A 24864-nucleotide genomic window follows, 5' to 3' on the forward strand; every position below is an offset into this window, starting at 1 on the left:
GAGGCAGGGATAGGTACGCGGAGGGAGGGAGGCGGGAATCATGGCTAACATTGGCGATTAACGACAGGCTCAGCCAGGAAGTAGATTAAGGGGCCATTGCGCTACAAAGTGGGCAGGATTTACACAAACTCTCTAGAGAGCCTTAGCTTTATGACTCGGGAGTCAATCTAGGTATTCGGAACTTTGAACTCCAGCGACCCGATCCAGAGGCAGCCAGCAGAAGCAGAAGCCACTGCATCCACCTCGGTTCCACCACAAGACAGCCCGCGCTACTTTTAGACTGGCAGAGATGAGCCGTGACCGCCGGAAGTCAGGGAGGAAGAGGCGGGGCTTTCTCGGGTGACGGTATCGGGGCGCCGCAGGCCTGGCGCGCTTTGGAGTTTAGAATAGGACCGGGAGCGCGTGGCCATGGCAGCCCAAGAAGCGGATTTGGAGTCGTTGGTAACGGGTTTGTACGACGTGCAGGCTTTTAAATTTGGGAACTTCGTACTGAAGAGCGGGCTCTCTTCCCCCGTTTACATCGATCTGCGCGGCATCGTGTCTCGACCACGTCTTCTCAGTCAGGTGCCAGCCGGGGAAAGGGGAAGAACGGGGCTGGGTGGTCGGAATGGGGACCTGGAGGTGGAGAGGGTGAAGGAGTTGGACTGTGGATGAGAGCAAGAAAGCCGAACAGGCAGCCGACACTACTTACTGTCGGCTTGGGGAGTCGATTTGAGAAGCCTAGAGACCAGGCACTGTTAGGCTTTTGCGGAATGTTGATGCAAAATGAGCAAACCTTTCTTAAATTTTAAAGGAAAAGAGTTTTTTCGGACCCAAGTTAGCCGCTCTGTATACAGTCTTCACAAAGAGAGAGCTCCAGGGAAGGAACATTTGGTGCAGGGTTATACATTTTTTCTTTTTTACATAAAGAGTTAGGAATTACCATGGCCAAAGGCATTTCAGAAAGTTACAGATTTAATCTTAGGTTTTTAGTATGTAGAAGGTTGTATGACTTTAATCTTATAGGAACCTAGGAACCAGGGAGGTTTGTAAGCTTTTTTTCCCCCCCTCATGAAGCAGATGTACAAGGTGTGCTTTGGGCAGAAATAGAGCCCATGCGGTGAGGATTTGCTTCCCTGGGATCCCAGAAGCAGGGCCCACAAACAGGAAAAATTGTTTCCTTTATTTTATCAGGATGTAGAATGCAGCCTGCTCCTTGACACGCTTGCTTTGACACGTGCTTTGCAAGAGAGTCAGGAAGCCCAATTTGGGGCACTGTCCATATGTAGCCCTGAGAAAACTAGATGTGGGGATAGAGGAAAAGATGGGTGGGGGAAGAATTTTTGGAAGGGCTTAAATATTTGGAAGGACTGTTGCTTAGAAAGGAGGATTTGATTTTGCACTTTGTGGCCAGGAGGGAGAATGAAGGCCAAAGGATGGCGTTTCGTGGAAGCACTTTTTTGGTCAATATAAGGAAAAACTGTACAAATTAGAGGTTTCTAGCACAGTGCTTCTCAATCTCTGAGTATATTTGAATCACCTGGGAATTTTGTTAAACTGTGTAATCTGATTCAGTAGATCTAAGGCAGGGCCTGAGGTTATGTCTTTCTAACAAGCTGTCGGCCAAAGCTGCTGACCACACTGAGTAGAAGGGTTTGTCCTGTCCGTTAGAGTTGCTACTAGCCTCATCTGAATACTGAACATTACGAATTTTAAAGTTGAAATAGTCACATGTGGCTAGTGTCCCATTGGACAGTGCAGATGTAGAACATTTCCGTCCTCACGGCAGTTCAGTCAAGAAGACACATATATTTCCTCCACCGCCTAAGGGTTTATTCTCATCCTTTGGGAACCCTATTTTGTGAGGTTATTTATTATACAAAGGATTGAAGCACTAGTTGAAGTGGGTTGGTCTATTCTCACCGTCCAGAATCATATTATGGTACATCTGTCTCAGTCCTGAGAAGGTAAATGACTAGGGAATCTTCTAATGAAAATTTGGCTTAGGTTTTATCAAGTCAGTTAGTTGATGACTAAAAATTGCTTTTTGATACTAGATCTTAGTGTGCATGTGTGATTTTTGGTAGTTAACTCAGGAATTGAAAACGTTGAGAAACCTGGCTGTAATGGAACTCCTTTCGTATCTACTTAGTTATGCGAACAGTATGTCTCAATATTTATACCCCCCAAAAACCCGATTGAATTTACACTGAACTCTGACTTCCTGGTTGTAATACTTTAGCGTAAGTAAATACATAAACAGATGAGGGGGTACCATTCCTCTCACTAAGAGAGAAGTATTTCCAAAATAATCCATTCTTCTGCTTCTATCAAAATTTGCAAATTTTTATGTTTTAATTAATTTCATGTTTGTAGTAATTGTAATAATACATAACAGTTTTCAACACTTAAGGGATTTATGGTCATAGGAATTGTTTTAATTTACAGTTTTAAATTTGAATTTCTATACATTTTTGTCGTGGAGAAATATGATAGAATGATCACTAAAAGTTTTCCAAGTATAAACTTAATTACATTAGAATAAAATTCTGTGCACAGTGGAATGAAAAGGAGTTCCAAAAATGTAAAATTTTCCACCTTTCTTACTGCAGCATTTTCATATTTTTTAAAAAGGAGATGTTCAGTATCAAATCACTACAGCATTTGCATCCTATTGTGTTCACTTTTAAAAGAGTGACATAACAGTTCTAGGAAAATATAATTTTTTAGTACTCCAGAAATTATATCTTTTGCAACTTAAAAATATTCACGGAATTTTCAAATCTTTAGAAGTATAGGTGCAAAAAATTTTGAAGACCTAATCTAGTTCACTAAGCAATTTGTGAGTGATTGTTTGCTTTCCTTTTTTTTAAAAAATAAGGTGGATGAGAGTGTGCATTCTCGCATTAAAATGTGATGATTTATGTGGCAAAGGATATTATAGTACTTCACACAGTAGGCACTGTACTTATGAAACTTTTTCTTTTTTTAACATTTTGGTATGTAAGCTTCCTGTTTTTTTTTTTTTTTCTTCAGTATTATTGACTATAAACTCTATGCTGTTCATTACATCTCCATGACTTATTTATAACTGGAAGTTTTTGTCATTTAATCCCCTTCATGTATTTCACCGGCTCCCCCCAAACCCTCCCAACTAATAACTGATAGTTACTTAGTTTGTTATCTGTGTCAGTGATTCTGTTTGTTTTGTGTATTCATTTTGTTTTTTAGATTCCACATGTAGATGAAATCATATGGTATTGCTCTTTCTCTGTCTTGTTTAACTTAGCACAGTAAATACCCTCTAGGTCCATCCATGTTGTTGTAAATGGCAAGATTTCATTCTTTTTTTATGGTTGAACGATATTCCATTGTGTATATGTGTGTATTGTGTATATATGTGTGTGTGTATACACATACACCACATCTTTATCCATTTATCTACTGATAGACACGAAGGCTGCTTCCACATCTTGGCTATTGTAAGTAATGCTGCGGTGAACATAGGGGTGCATGTATCTCTTCGAATTGAAGTTTTTGTTTTCTTCACGTAACTACCTAAAAGCAGAATTGCTGGATCATATGATACGTCTATGTTTAATTTTTTAAGAATCCCCATACAGTTTTCCATACTGCCTGTACCATTTTGCATTCCCACCAACAGTGTATGAGGGTTCCCTTTTCTCCATATCCTTAAGGACACTTGTTATTTCTTGTGTTTTTGATAACAGCCAACCTGACATGTATGAGGTGATACTTCATTGTAGTTTTCATTTGTCTTTCCCTGTTTTCATGTGCCTGTTGGCCATCTGTATGTTTTTGGAAAAATGTCTTTTCAAGTTTGTGCCTCTTTAAAAAATGTTTTTATATTGTGTAAGTTCTTTATATATTTTGGACATTAACCCCATATTGGATATATGATTTGCAAATATCTTCTCACACTAAGTAGATTGCCTTTTCATTTTGTTGATAATTTCCTTCACTGCACAAAAGCTTTTTAGCTTGATGTAGTCCCATTTGCTTATTTTAGCTTTTCTTGGCCTTGGCCTGAGGAGACTGGTCCGATTACTAGGGGGGCACCTGGGTGGCTCCGTTGGTTAAGTATCTGACTCTTGATATCTGCTCAGGTCATATCTTGGGCTCTGCGCTTACAGTGCGGAGCCTGCTTGGGATTCTCTCTCCCTCTCTCCCTCTCTCCCTCCCTCCCTCCCTCCCTCTCTCCCTCTCTCCCCCTCTCCCCCTCTCCCTCTCTCCCCCTCTCCCCCTCTCCCCCTCTCTCCCTGCCTCTCCCTCTCCCTCCCTGCCTCTCCCTCTCCCTCCCTGCCTCTCCCTCTCCCTCCCTGCTTCTCCCTCTGCCTCTCCCTCCATCTCCCTCTGCCTTCCTCTGTCTGCCCCTTTCCTGCTCACCCTCTCCCAAAGTAAATAAACATTAAAATACATTAGTAAGGCCAGTGTTAAAGAGCTTAATTGATTTTGAAGTGTAATTGACGTACATTATATTAGTTTCAGGTGTTCAACATAATGATTGGATATTTGCATGTATTGTTAAATGATCACAGTAAGCCTAATTAGTGTCTTTCACCACACATAATTTTCTTCCTAATTGAAGTTGAAAGATTAGTATCAGGTAAACAAGATACTGATTCCACATTTAAATACATTATGAATAGCTTACCATGGTAAGTGTAGTTACCAACTGTTGCCTTACAAAATTAATGAAATATCATTTATTATATTCTCTATGCTGTACTTTACACCCCCATGACTTATTTATGTTCTAACTGGAAGTTTGTATCACTTAATTCCCTTCACCTGTATTTCCCATAGCCCTATCCCCTTCTCTGCAACAAACAGTTCACATTCTGTATTTATGAGTCTGTTTTGTTTTGCTTTTTAGATTCCATATATAAGTGAAATCATATGGGTTTTTGTCTTTCTCTGTCTAGCTTCACTTTGCATAACACGCTCTAGGTCCATCCATGTTATCACAGATGGCAAGATTTCATTCTTTTTTTAGGGCTGAGTAATATGCTGTTGTGCATATATACAACATCTTTATCCATCTATCAGTGGACACTTAGGTTGCTTCTATATCTTATCTATTGTAAATAATGTTGGGGTGCATTTTCTTTTCAAATTAGTGTTTTCATTTTCTTCAGGTAAGTACCCAGAAGTGGAATTACTGGATTGTATAGCATTTCTGTTTATAATTTTTTGATGAACTTCCATACTGTTTTCCGAGTGGTTGCCGCAGTTTACATTCCTACCAACGTTGCATTGCACGACATTGCACGAGGGTTCCCTTTTTCTCCCTATTGTCTCCAACTGTTGTTTCTTGTCTCTTTGATAGAGGCATTCTGACAGATGTGAGGTAATCTTCTCATTGTGGTTTTGATTTGTATTTCCTTGATTAATGATGTTGAGCATCTTTTCACTTGCCTGTCGGCCATCTGTATGTCTTCCTTGAAAAAATGTGTATTTGGGTCCCCTGCCCATTTTCTAATTGGATTGTTTGTTTTGTTGGTGTTGTGTTGTAGGAGTTCTTTATATAGTTTGGATATTAACCGTTTATTGGATATATCACTTGCAGTTATCCTCTCTGATCAGTAGGTTTCCTTTTTGCTTTGTTGATGGTTTTATTTGCTGTGCAAAAAGCTTTTTATTTTGATGTATTCCCAGTTGTTTATTTTTGTTTTTGTTGCCTTTGCCTGAAGAGACAGATCAAAAAAATATTGCATAAAAATTAAATCTTTAAAAGGAAAAAAAGGGGGGTCCTGGCTTGCTCATTCTATAGAGCATGTGACTCTTGATCTTGAGTTTGAGCCCCATGTTGGGTGTACAAATTGCTTAAAATCTTAAAAAAAAAAAAAAAAAAAAAAGACATTGCTAAAACTCTTGCCCAAGAGCTTATTGCCGCTGTTTTGTTTTAGGAGCTTTATGGTTTCAGGTCTTACATTTAGGTCTTTAATTCATTTTGAGTTTATGTATGGTGTGAGAAAGCAGTCTAGTTTAGTTCTTTTGCCTGTAGCTGTCCAGTTTTCCCAACAGCATATATTGAAGAGACTGTCTGTCCTCCACTGTATATGCTTTCCTCCTTTGTTGTGGATTAATTGATCATATATGATTGGGTTTATTTCCAGGCTCTCAGTTCCACTGACCTGTGTATCCACTTTTGGGCCAGTACCTTACTGTTTTGGTTACTTTAGCTTTGTACGATAGTTTCAAGTCTGGGATTGTGATGTCTCTAGATTTGTTCTCCTTTCTCAAGATTTCTCTGGCTATGCGGGAGTCTTTTGTGGTTCCATACATATTTTAGGATTATTTATTCTAGTTCTGTGAAAAATGCTGTTGGGATTTTGGTAGCGATTTCACTGAATCTACAGTTCCCTTCGAGGAGTATGGACCTTTTAGCAAGAATTAATATTGCTAATCCATGAACATAATATATCTTTTCATTTATTTGTGTCATCTTCAATTTCTTTTCATCAGAGTCTTACGGTTTTCAGTGTACACCTTTCACCTTCTTGGTTAAATTTATTCCTAGGTATTTAATTCTTTTTGATGCGATTGTAAGTGGGATTGTTTTCTTGATTTCTCTTGTGTATAGAAACACCACAGCTATCTATATATTGCTTTTGTATCCTTCAACTTTACTGAATTCACTTATTCTAATAGTTTTTTTGATGGAGTCCTTAGGTTTTTTTCCTTTTTTAAAAATTTTTACTTGAAGTATGGTTGACATATTAGTTTCGGGTAGACAGCATAGTGATTTGACAGTTATATGCATTGTGAAATGTACACCACAGTAAGTGTAGTTACCATCTGTCACTGCACAAAGTTCTTATGATATTATTCATTGTATTCTCTGTGCTGTACTTTTCTTCCCAGTGACATTTATTTTAAACCCTCAATTCCCTTCAGCTATTTCTCCTACCCCCCCACCCCACTCTGCTCTGGTAACCAACAGTTATCTATATTTATAAGTCTTTTTCTTTTTTTTTTTTTAATTGTAATATAGTTGTCACACAACTATAGTTTCAGGTGTACACCACAGTGATTGAACAACTCTACTTTCTGCTGTGCTCACCGCAAGTGTAGCTACCATCTGTCACTATTCCCTACCTGTACCTTTAATTCCCATAATTTATTCAGTCCATAACTGGAAACCCGTATTTCCCACCCCCGCTTCACCCACTTTGCTCATCTCTCCGCCCTCCTCCCCTCTGGCAACAACCAGTTCCTTCTCTGTTTTTGTGGGTCCGTTTCTGCTTTTTTGTTTGTTCTTTTATTTTTTACATTCCACATATAAGTGAAATCCTATGGTATTTGTCTTTGACTTACTTCATTTAGCATCATACCTTCTAGGTCCATCTGTATTATCATGAATGGCAAGATTTTATTCTTTTTTTATGTCTGAGTAATATTCCATATGTATATATACTAAATCTTCTTTATCCATTCATCTATTGATGGACACTTGGGCTGCTTCCATATCTTGGCTATTGTAAATAATGCTGCCGTAAATATAAGGGTGCATATATCTTTTCAAATTAGCGTTTTGGTTTTTTTTTTTTTTAATAAATACTCCAAAGTGAAATTGCTAGATCATATGGTAGTTCTATTTTTAATTTTTTGAGGAATGTCCATACTGCTTTCCATAGTGTTTGTACCAGTTTACATTACCACCACCAGGACACAAGGGTTCCCTTTTCTTCACATCCTTGCTGACACTTTTTATTCTTGTCCTTTTGGTGACAAGCCATTCTAACAGGTGTGAAGTGTACCTCACTGTGGTTTGGATTTGCATTTCCTTGTGGCTTAGTAATGTTGAGCATCTTTTCATGTATGAGTTGGCCATTTGTGTTCTCTAGAGAGAAGTGTGTTTGAATCCTCTGCCCATGTTTTAATTGGATTGATTGTTTTTTGCTATTGAGGTATGTGAGTTCTTTATATATTTTGGATATTAGCCCCATAGCAGATAAATGATCTGCAAATACTTTCTCCCATCTAGTAGGTTCTTCATTTTGTTGGTGGTTTCCTTTGCTGTGCAGAAGCTTTTTAGTTAGATGTGGTCCCACTTGTTTACTTTTGCTTTTGTTGCCTTTGCTTTTGGTGTCAAATCCAAAAAATCATTGCCAAGACCTATGTCAGGGAACTTACTGCCCATTTTTTTCTAGGAGTTTTTATGGTTTCAGGTCTTACATTCAAGTCTAATCCATTTTGTGTTATTTTTGTGTATGGTGTAAGATAGTGGTCCAGTTTCATTCTTTTGCATGTGGCTGTCCACCTTTCCCGACACCATTTTTTGAAGAGATTGTCCTTTTCCCATTGTATATTCTTGGCTCCTTTGCCATAAATTAATTGACCACATAACTATAGGTTTATTTCTGGGCTCTGTTCTGTTCCATTGATCTATGTGTCTGTTTTTATGCCAGTACCACATTCTTGATTACTCTAGCAGCTTTGTAGTATAGTCTGAAGTCAGGGAGTATGATGTTTTCAGCTTCATCTTTCTTAAGATTGCTTTGATTGTTTGGTGCTTTTGGGGTTCCATTCACATTTTAGTATCGTTTGTTCTATTTCTATAAAAAATGCCATTGGAATTTTAATAGGGATTGCATTATATCTGCTTTGGGTAGTGTGGACATTGACAATTCATAAGTAAGGAATACTATTGCATTTATTTCTGTCTTCACTTTCTTGCACCACTGTCTTACAGTTTTCAATTTACAGGTCTTTGATCTTGGTTAAATTTATTCCTGGGTATTTGATTCTTTTTGATGCAAATTAAACAGTATTGTTCTCTTAATTTCTTTTATGAAACTTTTCACTGAAGACTTCTTTCAGGCAGAAAATGTAGCTAGCAGGTTATAGAAAGGTTTAGATAATCAACTCATAATGGATTACTAAGGGAAACTGGGAGGACTGGGAACCCTTCTTGGTCTTTGGGGTCAACATCAGAGCCTTCCCTAACACATACCATGTTGCCCTCAGAGTAGACCCTGAGTCGTCTAGACAAGTGGGTTCATTCTTGTGTTTTCATATTTGTAAACTGGGATTTATAGAGAGGGAACCATTTAACAAAAAGGCATACATATTTTTCTGATCAAGTTTGAGGATATCCCCTATGGGGTTATTACTGTCTTTAATGTTCTGTTAACATGATTTATATACCATTCAAGATAACAATAATATATAGTTTACGTGTTCATTTTCTTACAGGTTGCAGAAATTTTATTCCAAACTGCCCAAAATGCGGGAATCAATTTTGACGCTGTGTGTGGAGTACCTTATACAGCTTTACCATTGGCTACAGTTATCTGTTCAACCAACCAAATTCCAATGCTTATTAGAAGGAAAGAATCAAAGGATTATGGTAAAATAAAAGTAGTATAAACTTTAAGTTGATATGTAACCTAATAATAGAATTTTTTCATCTTCTGGGCACTGATGTTTTACCAAAGTCACCTTGAATATTCTTCATATGAAGGTCCTTTAGAATTGGTTAACTATTACTGTAAATCACCTTCCTTTCCTTTAGATTCTAGGGGTGAAATGTTTTGTATTGACTTAACAATTTAAAAAAAAAAATGCTTGTTTTGCCCCGCATATATGAAACCCAACATTTTTAACCAGTCCTTCCCTTACCAGCAGAATGTTCTAAGAGATTGTACTTTCCTAATATGTTTGTTTATAATTTAAACTGCATAAAGAGAAATGCCACATAAAATTCTCTAAATGAAGATATTTTTTTCATGAGTCCTTGGCAGGAGGTTTTCAGGTGTGTGTTTTATACATATGAGCTTGCTTTAAAAACAAAACAATCTAGGGATGCCTGGCTGGCTCATTTTGGGAGAGCATGAGACTCCTCATCTTGGGGTCTTGAGTTTGAGCCCCATGTTGGGTATAGAGATTACTAAAGAAAATAAATCAATCTAAAAATATTGGAACTGACTTCATATTTTTTCTTATTTGATTACATTAAGGAATTAATAGGTCTTTTTGTGTTATGTTGGTGTGATAGTGTTTTTAATAGAGTCCTTACCTTTTACAAGCTGCATTTTAAAATTTTTTATGATGAAAATCATATGATATCTGGAGTTTGCTTCTAAAAATTGTGGAGGGAGGGAAGGGGGGGTGGGGATGTAGCTGAAACAAGATTGACCTTGAGTTAAGTGGCGAAGTATTTATGGGTGTTTGTTATACTTTTTTTCTAGTATTGTTTGAAATTCTCCATTTAAAAAAGCCTGTCTGTATGAGTCCTGCCCATTAGGAAACTGTCGTTTGTCTTTATTATGTTTTTAAAAATATTTCTTAGAATAAGATCAGCAATTGTTAAATATGTATATAAGTATCATAGGCTTATGTACTAGTCTAAGCTGATTCACTTCAACTTGCTCTTTCAAGGGGAGGAAAGGAATGGGCAAGGGCAAGGATGGTACCTGTGATAAAGCTCAAACATTGGGCAAATTGCTCACCAATTCTTAGGTTTCAAAGTAAGACAAATTTGGTAGTAGAAACTATAAAATGAGTCTATAAAGTCTATAGCCTTAGATACTTAACATTTTGTAGATTATCTGAAAGTAGTCTATAGTAGGGGTTGGAGTGGGGAAGTACATTCACTCACATTGCATTGTATATTCGTAAAGTTGTAGTGATCTAAATGGTTGCTGAATATTTTTTTTCATGAATTTATTTCTCAAAAGGCTAGTTAGTTGATCTTGAGTAGTGAACTTGTTTGTTGATGGAAGAAAAAGCAATGATTTCATTGATGGTACTGGGTTATTGTTTCATAACTTCTTGATCTAGGTCGGTTATCTTGCATTAAGAAACCCCATATTTGAAATTTTGATCATGAACATGTTAAGTGGTCTATTTACACTATAAAGTAATTTGCTAGTTTTACTGAAAATATTCTATACATGTAACTTTGGCAACTTTCAGATACAGGGACACTGAACAAAATGGTGTCATGGCTCATTGAAGGTTTGTCAGGAATAAAGTTAAAGTAGCTCTAAAGTAGATTATCAGAAAATAAGATTTAGATCATCCACCTCTTCATAAATACATGCCAAATTTATAATGTAAGATATGTCTTGAGTTGGCTGAAATATATAATTTTAAATTGAAATGATTGTTTTTTTTTTCCTAGGTACTAAGCGTCTTGTAGAAGGGGCGGTTAATCCAGGAGAAACCTGTTTGATCATTGAAGATGTCGTTACCAGTGGATCTAGTGTTCTGGAAACTGTTGAGGTTCTTCAGAAGGAGGGTTTGAAGGTCACTGATGCCATAGTGCTGCTGGACAGAGAGCAAGGAGGCAAAGACAAGTTGCAGGCACATGGGATCCATCTTCACTCAGTGTGTACATTGTCCAAAATGCTGGAGATTCTCGAGCGACAGAAAAAAATTGATGCTGAGATGGTCGAGAGAGTGAAGAGATTTATTCAGGAGAATGTTTTTGTAGCAGCTAGTCATAATGGTTCTCTCCGTTCTGTAAACAAAGCTCCCGCTCCTGGAGAACTCAGCTTTGGTGCACGTGCAGAGCTGCCCAGGGTCCACCCAGTTGCAGCGAAGCTTCTCAGGCTTATGCAAAAGAAAGAGACTAATCTGTGTCTGTCTGCAGATATTTCAGAGTCTAGAGAGCTGTTGCAGCTAGCTGATGCTTTAGGACCCAGCATCTGCATGCTCAAGACTCATGTAGATATTTTGAATGATTTTACTCTGGATGTGATGAAGGAGTTAACAACTCTGGCAAAACGCCACGAGTTCTTAATATTTGAAGACCGGAAGTTTGCAGATATAGGAAATACAGTAAAAAAACAGTATGAAGGTAAGTATTATTTAGGAATCTACAAAAATACAAATTTAGCTCCAACTGTCTGAAGAACTAAAGGAAATGCACTGGCTCACATCACAGAGTCCGGCCATAGAACGGTCTGTTAAGCGTGGTTAGATCTAGGAGCTCAAGTGCAAGTCTTTGGACTTGCCTTCTTGCCATTTTTTAGCTCTGCTTTCTTCTCTCTTGACTTCTTTCTCAGGTAGACAACACTCCTCATTCCTACCCCAAAGTAATCACTCAGGCCTGGGTTATAGAATACCTTTATGAGCTTGGTAATATATGCCCCACTTCTGGTGATGTGAGGTTGTTAACTATAAATTTTTTGAACCAGAGTGTGGTCAAAGGTAGTTTCCCCATAGAAAATGGGTGTGCTGATGCCAGAAGAAGGGGCTGCAGGTCCTAGGCAGACAAAAATGACAGATGTTGGCCCTGGCAGAACACACCTAGTTCTAAATATTTGAAAAATGAAAATTGCAGGTATGGGAAACAATGAAATAGAAGTGTAAAGTTGTAACATTTGCTTTTGGCCAAAAAAAGATCTGTTGGTGTGCTTTTTTGGTTGTTAAATAGGAACTCAAAGCCAGGTATATTGGTTGAGAAAGAAAAACTATTTCTATCCATTATTTTATGCAAGTTTCTGTCATTGTATATGACAGCTTTTTTTTGTTTAAATAATAGGATAAAATGTCTATTAAAAGGTTAATGCTTATCAGCATCTTTAGAGATAACAATTTTTCTTAAAGTAATAACATGTATGCGCTTAAGCTGTTTCTTTGGGATAGATTTGTGTATGACTTTCTTCCTGTGCTTTAAGGTGTTCTACTGGGGCGCCTGGGTGGCCCAGTCGGTTTAGCGTCCAAGTGTCCGACCTCAGCTCAGGTTATGATCTCCCGGTTCATGGGTTTGAGCCCTGCATCGGGCTGTGTGCTGACAGCTCAGAGCCTGGAGCCTGCTTTGGATTCTGTGTCTCCCTCTCTCTCTGCCCCTTCCCCACTCACACTCAGTGTGTCTCTCTCAAAAATAATAAACATTGAAAAAATTTAAAAGGGTGCCTGGGTGGCTCAGTGGGTTAAGTGTCTGACTGTTGATTTCACCTCAGATCATGAGCTCAGTATTTGTGGTTGAGCCACACATCGGGCTCTCTGCTGACAGTGTGGAGCCTGCTTGGGATTCTTACTCTCCCTCTTAACCCCTCCCCACTTGTGCGCTTGTGTGCACATGCTCTCGCTCTCTCTCTCTCTCTTGTACATGCGTGAAATAGATAAACTTAAAAAAAAAAAAAAAGATGTTCTATCATCACATTGCTTAGTTTTGACACGTTTACATACTGTTTTTTCAGAAATCAATTAGGGGTATTGCTGTCAGTTTTTTTTTTTTTTTTTACGTTTATTTATTTTTGAGACAGAGAGAGACAGAGCATGAACGGGGGAGGGTCACAGAGAGAGGGAGACACAGGATCTGAAGCAGGCTCCAGGCTCTGAGCTGTCAGCACAGAGCCCGACGCGGGGCTCGAACCCACGGACCATGAGATCATGACCTGAGCCGAAGTCGGACGCTTAACCGACCGAGCCACCCAGGCGCCCCATGCTGTCAGTTTTTAAAATGAATACAATTGCCTGCTGAAATTAAGAGACCTAAGGAACAAGTAGAACTTTTGAGAGATAGTAAAGTTGCTGAGAGATTCCTGCAGAATGAAAATTTGTCATCTTCAGGGGAATTTCAGAATGTTGCTATCTTTGGCCTCAAATGCCCATCTTCACTGGAGTCCCATTTCTTTTTTCTTTTTAAGTTTATTTAGTGTGTGTGTGTGTGAGTGTGAGTGAGTGAGAGAGAGAGAGAGAAAGAAAGTGAGTGGGGGAGGGGCAGACAATCCTAGGCAAGGTCTACTCTGCCAGCACTGAGCTCAACGCAGGGGTCTATCTCACGAACCATGAGATCATGACCTGAGCCAAAATCACGCATTGGACGCTTAACTGTCTGAGCTGCCCAGGTGCCCCTGGAGTCCTATTTCTAATTACATAGGTTTTATTGGTGGTCAGAAGTCAGCCTGCAAGGAAAACCAGTCTTAATTAGTGTTATTGATAAACTAAGTGCAGAAATTGTAAGACATTTTTCTCATTATGATCTTTTAGCCAGCTACCAGGTGAATAGTTTTTCATAGATGGAACCATAGGTCCACTGATGAGCACTAAAATTTTTGAAGTGCTTCACTATGACATTAGCATGTTACTTTAAGATTATTTCTTACTGTAGTTGGTTGGGCAAAAAGTTAGTGGTTTTTATTTGAAAACTTACATTTTTCTTTTTTTTTTTTATTTTTTTTGCCTTCTTAGGTGGTATCTTTAAAATAGCTTCTTGGGCAGATCTGGTCAATGCTCACGTGGTGCCTGGTTCGGGGGTCGTGAGAGGCCTGAGAGAAGTAGGCCTGCCTTTGCACCGGGGGTGCCTGCTCATTGCAGAAATGAGCTCTGCTGGCTCCTTGGCTACAGGCAACTACACGACAGCAGCGGTAAGTGACAAAATGGCTGGGGTGACAGGGGGCCCAGGCTGTTGTGCTAGAAGTTACAGGGGAAGAAAACATCTGACATTTAAGATTTATGGAACCTCTGCCAAATTAAAAAAAAAAAAAATCAAGTGTTGTTAGGGTGACAGTAATGCTAGGTGGCTAGAGTTTCCTGATAATAGCATTTTCTGTCTTGTAGTGGACACTTAAGAGATATAAACACTGAAATATAAATATTTGGTTAAATATCTACCTATTCTTGGTCTTTAAGATACAATTGGTTTTTTTTTTTTTTCTATTTTGCCATGAGTTGAAGTTGAAGGGCTTCTTGCCAGACTTGCAGTTTCTCAGAATCCCCTAAGTCCCACAGAGATGCACGTTCTCATGACAGCAGCCCAGATGAAGTACTTTTATCTTTTTCAGTCTTTGCTATTGATTGGTATTGGGTGGGAAAGCTGTAAACTAGAGTTCGGACATACTGTTTTCTCCAGTAACTCCCCCATTTTTGAAAGTTCTTATAACACTACATGTTAATACCCAACCCCTACACCTACACACCAGAATAAAATTGAATGGATAATTATTTAGTTAAAAAGTTTCTTTACAGGGGTGCCTGGGTAGCTCAGTCAGTTGTGTCTGGCTTTGGCTCAGATCATGATCTCCTATTCTTTGAGTTCGAGTCCCGCGTCAGGCTCTGTGCTGACAGCTTAGAGCCTGGAGCCTGCTTCAGATTCTGCGTGTCCCTCTCTCTCTGTTTCTCCCTGCTTGTGCTCCGTCTCTCTCTCTCTCTCTCTCTCAAAAAATAAGTAATCATTAAAAAAACCAAACTTCCTTTATAAATATGTTCAAGACTATTACTTTTAAAAGTAATAAAATTTTAGTAAAATGTTAATTTTTAAGCGGGAATTTATTATATTATTTCAAAGACTGGAACTCTGAAGAAATCACATGGCCCTCGGGCCAGGTTTTAACCTCACCCCTATATTGAACATAAATGTGATTTCCCAGATCTCATAGCGGAGGGTCCATGAATCAGTGCTAATATTTGGCACTGGGGTTCTGGGTCTGCCTCAAGTACAAGACATGGCTTGATGGGTGAGAATACTTGGTGGCACGAATAGAACAGTATGAGCCTCATGGAAGAGCCTTCTATAAATGTGAGGAAATGCTATAGAAATTGTGGAGATCAGTTATAGGCAAACGTAGATGAGATTTCTTTAGCCCTTGACAATATGGTAGGTATCTGGATATGGAGTAGTACCCCGTGTGGGTAGGAATTAGTCTTCAGTTTGGTTTCGTATCATCATAAATGTATTCTAGAGTACTTTCCACATACCCTTTTTAGAAGTAGGTGGGTTCTCAAGCATGATCATGCAGCATCTCAATTTTAGATGCACATGGTATAGGATTCTGTAATGTTTTTAAGGTATGATTAATTGGGAGAAAGGGTTATCTCAGGGTCTTATTAGATAAAATATAGAGAGTCATAAATTACTTGTTTTAGATATAATGAGTTTAATATCAGGTGAGATAAGACATATATAAAGTAGAAGTTTCTTATTGTTAATAGAATCAAGTTTTTACTTGTAGAGCTGTTACTCTGTGTAATTAACTACTTTCTTGTAATCTGTATTACGTTCCTTATAGGTTAAAATGGCTGAAGAGCATTCTGAGTTTGTGGTTGGTTTTATCTCTGGCTCCCGAGTAAGCATGAAACCAGAATTTCTTCACTTGACTCCAGGAGTTCAGTTAGAAGCAGGAGGTAAATCTGTTTATTGGTCATGGTTTTTCCAAAATGCTTCTTTACCCACAATAAAATTTTGTTATTACAAAGTTACTAAAGAGAAAGCTTGTTCGCCCAGAACAGTAACGAATGAGCCCTTTGGCTTGGTAATCCTGACCTAGATGTGCAAAATAACTTGCAGGCTAATTTTAGGGTGAAAGTTTAGAGTTACTTTTTGTTGAAATATGCCTAGAAACTGATAATTTTAGTTTAGTCTATCCCAACTAATGTTCTGAATATGCTGCCATAAAAGGTATTCTATGATCAAGGAAGAATGCTCTAAGCTAACAAAATCCAACATTTATTTCTTTGTCAGAGGACTTTGCAGAACTGTTGACATGTTAATGCGTATTGTGCCTTCTGAGTGTGGAGATAGATGGTTCTTTCACATCTCCCAAACATAAAACACTTTCAGCAGTCTGAGAAAAGTAGTTATAGTGGAAAAACAGGACAAACACAGTCTGTAGTGAAGGGAGTGATCTGGGTTATAAAAATATGCATTTTTTTTTTTAAATTTTTTTTTAACGTTTATTTATTTTTGAGACAGAGAGAGACAGAGCATGAATGGGGGAGGGTCAGAGAGAGAGAGAGGGAGACACAGAATCTGAAACAGGCTTCGGGCTCTGAGCTGTCAGCACAGAGCCCGACACGGGGCTCAAACTCACAGACTGTGAGATCATGACCCGAGCTGAAGTCGGACGCTCAACCGACTGAGCCACCCAGGCGCCCCATAAAAATATGCATTTTTAAATGTCCTGTGGGACTCAGTAAAATGGCTTTGGTTTTGAATGGGGAAGAAATGATGACCTAGAAACATTTTTCCTGGATTGATTTTTGTCCAAGAAAGATTGCTTATCACAGGTAGGGGAGTTCATTCTATCCCGTTTTCTCTCTCTTTCCTTCTTTATGGGTTAGGCTTAAGAAGTTGGAGTTGGAAACTATGAGTAGGGTTCTTCTTAGTTAGCAAAACTATTTAAAATGACAACAGCTGTGCTTGTCTCCCCTCAGTGCAATTTGTCAGGTGTTCAAAAGGTACCTGTGAAAATATTGTGAGCAAAGTAGGTTTTGTATTAGTCATTCTTGTATACATCATGCTCATCTTTCATTTGCACCCTGCATTCCCCAGTCTAGCTTTCCCCTCCAATTGGTGTGTTACGTATCCTTCGAAACCTTTGGCTTTGTATATACTCACATATGCAGGTAAAGTTTAGGAGAATGTTTTCTGTATATGTGGCTATATTACATTTTTACATCCAGAGTTAACCTTTTAACAACTACATAGTGTTTCCTAGTTATAACTGGGCTAAAATTGTTTAACCATTTCCCCTGTTGATAGATTTGGACTGTTGTACAAACAGTGAACATTATTGTATATATTTTTGCACATGTGGAGTATTTCTGGAATATTCTTCTAGGCTAAAAACTCCTTGAGGATGAGAACTCTTTCTGAAGATTGCATATCCTCCAGCACAATGCTCCTGTGCTTCATAAATGGTCTGTAAATACTCGTATAAATGTTGAAGGAGTGAACAATATGCTGTATAAGAACAGTTGAAAGGGTTGGTGTGACTGAGACGATAATATGAGAACGTGATGATTGAAGGTATGAGTTTGGTAAACCTTGGTTTTCTTTTTAAACCCTGACATACTAGGACTAGTGGATTCCTGTTAGGTCCTTCAAGGTTAATTATTTTATATAATACAACCATACTTAAGGAAGGTGCCACCTTTTGGGGGTTTGGTGGTTTGTTTTTAATTGTGTACTTTAAGCAGAAAACATTATAGAAAGTTAATCAGGAAGAAACTCATAGGCTAATGAAAATTCAGTTAAGTGAATGAATGGCGGCTGAATCCGTGGGGTTAACAAGTATTGGGGGTTTTACAGATTGTATTTGCCACAGAGCAGGCTGCAGCAGAATGACTCACTGAAGTTTGCGACAGCTGCCTTAGTGGTGGACGACTTTGGCATTTTAATTTTGCACTAAATGTTTTGAGTCAGATTTGGATTTCTGGCCCTTCCATTTAGCAGCCATGTATATTTGGACAAGTCACTTCACTTCTTCCGGTTAAATGGGAATAATAACAGCGTTGACCTCTTACAGTTGAGAGGCTTACGTGAGATAGTGATGTATAGAATGCACTTCACACAGTGCTATGCTTGTCAACTGTTAATGTTCATTATAAGCCGCCCTAATTCTTTGACTAAAAAGGATCTAGGCTTTTAGGAACATTTAAAGCATCTTGGATTTGAAAGATAAGCCATTTAGCAGAAGAGTTCAAGAACAACAAAATTTAAAAAGAAAAATGTGGGACTCTGGTTCAAGATGGTGATGTAGGAAGATCCTGAACTCCCCTCCTCCCACTAACACACGGAGTCTACAGCTGTGCATGGAACATTTTCTCTGAAAAAAATCCTAATGTCTGGCTGAGCAAGAACTGTGTATGTGGCAAATGAGAAGAAAACCACATCAAAGTGGGTAGGAGATGCTGGGACTCAGTCTCACCATAAAGCAAACTTAGGAGGGAAGTCAAAACTTGGAGCATCTCCCTGAGGAGTGAAGGAGTTGAATTGCACATCAGGTACTCCCAACTTTTAAGACCTATACCCAAGAGACACAGTTTTGTAAACCAACAGGGCTTATATCTATAAGGCTAGTGGATGGCTTAGTCAGTTAAGCATCCAACTCTTCATCTCAGTTCAGGTTTTGATCTCAGGGTCTTAAGTTCAGGCCCTACATTGGGGTCTGCACTGGGGGTGAAGCCTACTTTAGTAATCTTAGAAATGTCTCTTAAAGGGCTCAGAGATAGCTGATGGTGCCCAGACTTTAAGTAAAAAAAGGCTCATTTGCTACTGTTAATGTGCTGCCCTAGGGGCAGGCACCTAATTTAACACATATGTTTGAGAGCCTACTACAACACTTGTCGGGGACAGAGACTGGTGAGCGCCATCTTCATGCTCTTCCCCTGACTACACTGCACAGTACCAGTATCTCCCAGAAGGGAGTTTTTACACATACCTGGTGTCCTGATTTTTACATCTGCTGCCAAGGCGTTCCCCTTATTTACTCGGATTCACTATATATATTTGATTTTAAATTGGAATTTAAATAAAAACTTGGAGGAAAAAAAGTAAAAAAAAAGTTAAAGACCAGGAAGACTCTTAAAAGCAGCAAGAGCAAAACAACTCCCTTGTATGTATACAAGGGAAGCCCCATAAGATTAAAGATTATCTGTAGATTTTTCAGCAGAAACTGCAGGCCAGAAGAGTGGTGAGATAGATTCAAAGTGCTTGAAGAAAAAAAATCTTCCAACAAAGAACTCTCCTCAGCAAAGTTTGGAATTGAAGTATAAGAGAGTTTTCCAGAATAGCAAAAGCTAACAGAGAAGTTCATCATCCCTAAACCAGCCTTATAAGAAACTATTAAAGGGGTTTTTTTAAGCTGAAACAAAAGGATGCTAATTGGTAACAAGAAAACCTATGAAAGAATAAATCTCACTGGAAAGGCAAATAGAAGTAGATTAAATGAACTTATTAAAAGGAATTATTTATTTGAGAGAGAGTGAGCATGAGTGGGATAGGGGTAAGAGAGAATTCCAAGCAGTCTCCATGCTGACATAGTACAGAGCCTGATGCAGGGCTCAAACTCACAAACTGTGAGATTGTGACCTGAGCCAAAATCAGGAGTCAGATGCTTAACCGACTGAGCTACCCAGGTGCCCCTAGATTAATCCCTTTTAAGTTAAAAGACAAAAGTAATAAAAAAATATTCTTTAATTCTTGTAGTTACAATTATAAGATAAAATGTGATATTGAAAATGTGAAAGGGAATAAAAATGTAGAGCTTTATTATTATTATTATTTTTGAGTTTATTTTGAGAGAGAGCACAAGCGGGGGAGGGGCAGAGAGAGGGAAAAAGAGAAAATCCCAAGCAGGTTCCACATTGTTAGGGCAGAGCCTGATGTGGGGCTTGAACTCACAAACCGTGAGATCATGACCTGAGCCACCCAGACACCCCCCAAAAATGTAGAGCTTTAGAATGCTGTCAAACGTAATTTGTTAAAATAGATGTAAGTTGTTAAATGTAAGCCTTATTGTAACAACAAAACACATCCTTAATTAGATGCACAGGATAAAGAAATCCAAGCATACCACTTAAGAAAGTCATCAAATTACAGAGGAAGAGAGCAAGAGAAGAACAGAGAGCAGCCAGAAAACAATTTAACGAAATGGCAAAAAGTATATACCTAACAAGAATTATTTTATGTATGTATGTATTAGAGTGTGGGGGAGAGGAAGAGAGAATCCATGCTCTGCACGGAGCCTTATGCAGGGCTCGATCCCACGACTCTGGGATTGTGACCCGAGCCAAAATCAAGAGTTGGATGCTCAAGTGACTGAACCACCAAGGCTCCCCTTAACAATAATTACTTTAAATGGACTAAATTTTCCAGTCAAAAGACAGAGTGGCTGAATGGATTTTAAAAACCAGGCCTATCCTTGTGCCGGCTATAAAAGACTCCATTCAGGTAGAAGCAAAGTATAAGAACTCACTTCATACATAGACTGAAAATAAAGAGATGGGGAAGATATTCCATGCAAATGGAAACCAAAAGAAATAGACCCTTATCAGACCAAATAGACTTTCAAACAATGACTAATGAGAGACAGACTAAGGCATTACATGATAAAGGAGTCATTCCAACAAGAGGATGTAACATTTGTAAATCTTTTTGCATCTGGCATAGGAGCACCTAAATATATAAAGCAAATATCAATAGGCCTAGAGGGAGAACTAGTAATACAAGAATAGTAGGGAATTTTAATATCTCACATCAGTAGATAGACCATCCAAACAGAAAGCCAGTAAAGGAACATCAGCTTAAAACAACACATTAGATGAGATGGACTTAACAGATATATACAGAACATTCGGTCCAAAAGCAGAATAGAGGTTTTTCTCAAGTGCACATGGAACATTCTTCAGGGTAGATAGCATGGTAGGCCACATAATAAGTCTTAAACACCAAAACCAGATAAGAATGCCACAAGAACAGAAAATTAAAAGCCAATATATTCCTGATGAACATAGATGCAAAAATCCTCGACAAAAGAGCAAACTGAATTCAGTGATATCTTAAATGGATTATGCACCATGGTCAGCTGGAATTCTAAGGACACAGGGATGGTTCAGCTTCTGCAAATCAGTGTGATATACTACATTAACAAAATGAAGGGTAAAAATCATATGATCATCTCAACACATGCCGAAAGAGCATTTGACAAAATTCAGTATCCATTTATGATAAAGGCCTAAGGTGGCTATAGAGGGAACATACCTCAACATAATAAAGGCCATGGATGACAGGCCTACAGCTAACATTGTATTCAGCAGTGGAAAGATAAAAACTTGCCCTCTTAAATCAGGAACAAGACTTGGATGCCCACTCTTACCACTCTTATTCGACATAGTACTAGATAGAAGTCCTACCCACAGAAATTAGTCAGAAAAAAGAAACAAAAGTCATCCAAATTGGAAATGAAGATGTGAAGCTGTCAGTTACTATTTGCAGATTATATGATATTATATAGAAAACCCTGAAAGACCACCAAAAACAGGTTAGAACTAATAAACGAATTCAGTCAAGTTGCAGGATACAAAAATCTTGCATTCTCTGCACTTAATATCCTGTCAGAAAGGGAAATTAAGAGCATCGCATTTACAATGGCATTAAAAAGAATAAAATACCTAGGAATAAATTTAACCAAAGAAGTTGAAGGCCTGTATACTGAAAAATGTAAGACATTGATGAAAGAACTGAAGAAGATACAAATAAATGGAAAGATACTCATGCACATGAATTGAAAGAATTAATATTGTTAAAATGTCCATACTACTCAAAATATATCAACAGATTCAGTGCACTCCCTATCAAAATTCCAGTGAGATTTTTCACTGAAGTAAAATAAACTACCCTAGTACTTGTATAGAATCAAAAAAGATCCCAAATAGCCAAAGCAATCTAGAGAAAAAAGAACAAAATTAGAGGTTTCACACTCCCTGATTTCAAACTATAATTACAAAGCTATAGTAATCAAAACAGTATGGTAGTGGTTTAAAAACAGACACAATGATCAGTGGAATACAGAAGAGAGCCCAGAAATAAACCCATGCAAATATGATCAATTGATTTATGACAAAGGAGCTAAGAATATACAATGGGGAAAGGACAGTCTCTTCAATAAAATGGTGTTGAGAAACAGATGTTGGCGAGGATGCAGAGAAAGAGGATCTCTTTTGCATTGTTGGTGGGAATGCAAGCTGGTGCAGCCACTCTGGAAAACAGTATGGAGGTTCCTCAAAAAATTAAAAATAGAACTACCCTATGACCTAGCAATTGCACTAGGCATTTATCCATGGGATACAGGTGTGCTGTTTCAAAGGGACACATACACCCCCATGTTTATATAGTAGCACTATCAACAATAGCCAAAGTATGGAAAGAGCCCAAGTGTCCATCGATGGATGAATGGATAAAGAAGATGTGGTGTATATATATATATATATGTATATATATATATATGTATATATATATATGTATATATATATATATATATATACATATATGTATATACATATATATATATATATATATACACAATGGAGTATTACTCGGCAATCAAAAAGAATGAAATCTTGCCATTTGCAACTACATGGATGGAACTGGAGGGTATTATGCTAAGTGAAATTAGAGAAAGACAAAAATCATATGACTTCACTCATATGAAGACTTCAGACAAAACAGATGAACGTAAGGGAAGCAAAAATAATATAAAAACAGGGAGGGGGACAAAACAGACGAGACTCATAAATATGGAGAACAAACTGAGGGTTACTGGAGGGGTTGTGGGAGGGGGGATTGGCTAAGTGGGTAAGGGGCATTAAGGAATCTACTCCTGAAATCATTGTTTCACTATATGCTAATTAATTTGGATATAAATTTTAAAAAATTTAAAAAAATAATAAAATGGTGTTGAGAAAACTGGACAGGCAAAAGGATGTAACTGTGTCACTGTCTTATACCATACACAGAAATTAATACAAAATGGATTAAAGACTTGAAATAAGGCTTGAAACCATAAAATTCCTGGAAGAAAACATAGGTGATAAGCTCCTTGACATCAGTGTTGGCAGTGATTTTTCTAATCTGACACCAAAACTAAAAGCAAGAAAAGCAAAAATAAGTGGAACGATATTAAACTATTCTGTACAGCAAAGGAAATCATAAACAAAGTTAAAAAGCAGCTTACTAAATGGGAGGAAATATTCACTAATCATATATCTGATAAAGTGTTAGCACCCAAAACATATATTAAACTCATCATGTACATCAATAGCCAAAAAAATAATCCAATTAAAAAATAGGCAGAAGATCAGAAAAGGCATTTTACACAGATGGCCAACATGAACAGATGCTTAACATCACTAATCAGGGAAATGCAAATCAAAACCACAGTGAGATATCACCTCACACCTGTCAGATTGGCTACTATCAAAAAGACGAGAAGTGTTGGTAAGGCTGTGGAGAAAAGGGAACCCTTGTGCGCTATTGGTGGTATGTAAATTGGTATAGCCAACATGGAAAACCATGTGAAACTTCCACAAAAAGTTAAAAATATATGTCAATCAGCTCGGAGCAGGGAGCCTGCTTCTGCTTCTGTGTCTCCCTCTCTCTCTCTCTGTTCCTCCCCTGCTCTTACTCTATCTCAAAAATAAATAAAGATTAAAAAATATATATATATATATATATATATATATATATATATATATATATGTCAATACTACCCAAGGCAATCTACATATTCAATGCAATACCTATCAAGATAACACCAGCATTCTTCACAGAGCTAGAACAAACAATCCTAAAATTTGTATGGAACCAGAGAAGACCCCAAATAGCCAAAGCAATCTTGAAAAAGAAAACCAAAGCAGGAGGCATCACAATCCCAGACTTCAAGCTGTATTACAAAGCTGTAATCATCAAGACAGTATGGTACTGGCAGAAGAATAGACACTGAGATCAATGGAACAGAATAGAGAACCCAGAAATGGATCCACAAACGTATGGCCAACTAATCTTTGACAAAGCAGGAGAGAATATTCAATGGAATAAAAACAGTCTCTTTAGCAAGTGGTACTGGGAAAACTGGACACGACGTGGAAGAATGAACCTGGACCACTTTCTTACACCATACACAAAAATAAACTCAAAATGGATCAAAGACCTCAATGTAAGACAGGAAGCCACCAAAATCCTCAAGGAGAAAGCAGGCAGAAACCTCTTTGATCTTGGCTGCAGCAACTTCTTATTCAACATGTCTCCAGAGGCAAGGGAAACAAAAGCAAAAATGAACTATTGGGACCTCATCAAAGTAAAAAACTTCTGCACAGCAAAGGGAACAGTCAGCAAAACTAAAAGGCAACCGACAGAATGGGAGAAGATATTTGCAAATGACCTATCAGATAAAGAGTTAGTATCCAAAGTCTATAAAGGGCTTCTCAAACTCAACACCCAAAAACTAAACAAGCCAGTGAAGAAATGGGCAAAAGACATGAATAGACACTTCTCCAAAGAAGACCTCCAGATGGCCAACCGACACATGAAAAAATGCTCAACATCACTCATCATCGGAAATACAAATCAAAACCACAAGGAAATACCACCTTACACCAATCAGAATGGCTAACATTAACTCAGGC

At 38.1% G+C, this 24864-nt stretch overlaps 1 protein-coding gene across 2 annotated transcripts in view; it reads left to right on the plus strand.

The window, feature by feature from the left end:
- The first annotated feature begins 334 nt into the window (after positions 1-334).
- The window catches only part of UMPS (uridine monophosphate synthetase), a 32478-nt gene continuing 7948 nt past the window's right edge, over positions 335-24864 (plus strand). The window contains exons 1-6 of one of the 2 annotated variants that reach the window (XR_006207563.1): positions 335-564; positions 9202-9355; positions 11132-11809; positions 14152-14327; positions 15969-16083; positions 17520-17707. Coding sequence is in view for 1 of the 2 variants with exons in the window: in XM_007098287.3 (XP_007098349.1) it covers positions 409-564; positions 9202-9355; positions 11132-11809; positions 14152-14327; positions 15969-16083 (1279 nt within the window). In the remaining variant the exon portion in view is untranslated. The remainder of the gene's footprint in view (positions 565-9201; positions 9356-11131; positions 11810-14151; positions 14328-15968; positions 16084-17519; positions 17708-24864) is intronic. The other variant, XM_007098287.3, reaches the window with a different exon arrangement.

Source organism: Panthera tigris, chromosome C2, assembly GCF_018350195.1.
Source record: "Panthera tigris isolate Pti1 chromosome C2, P.tigris_Pti1_mat1.1, whole genome shotgun sequence".
Taxonomy (NCBI): Eukaryota; Metazoa; Chordata; class Mammalia; order Carnivora; family Felidae; genus Panthera; species Panthera tigris.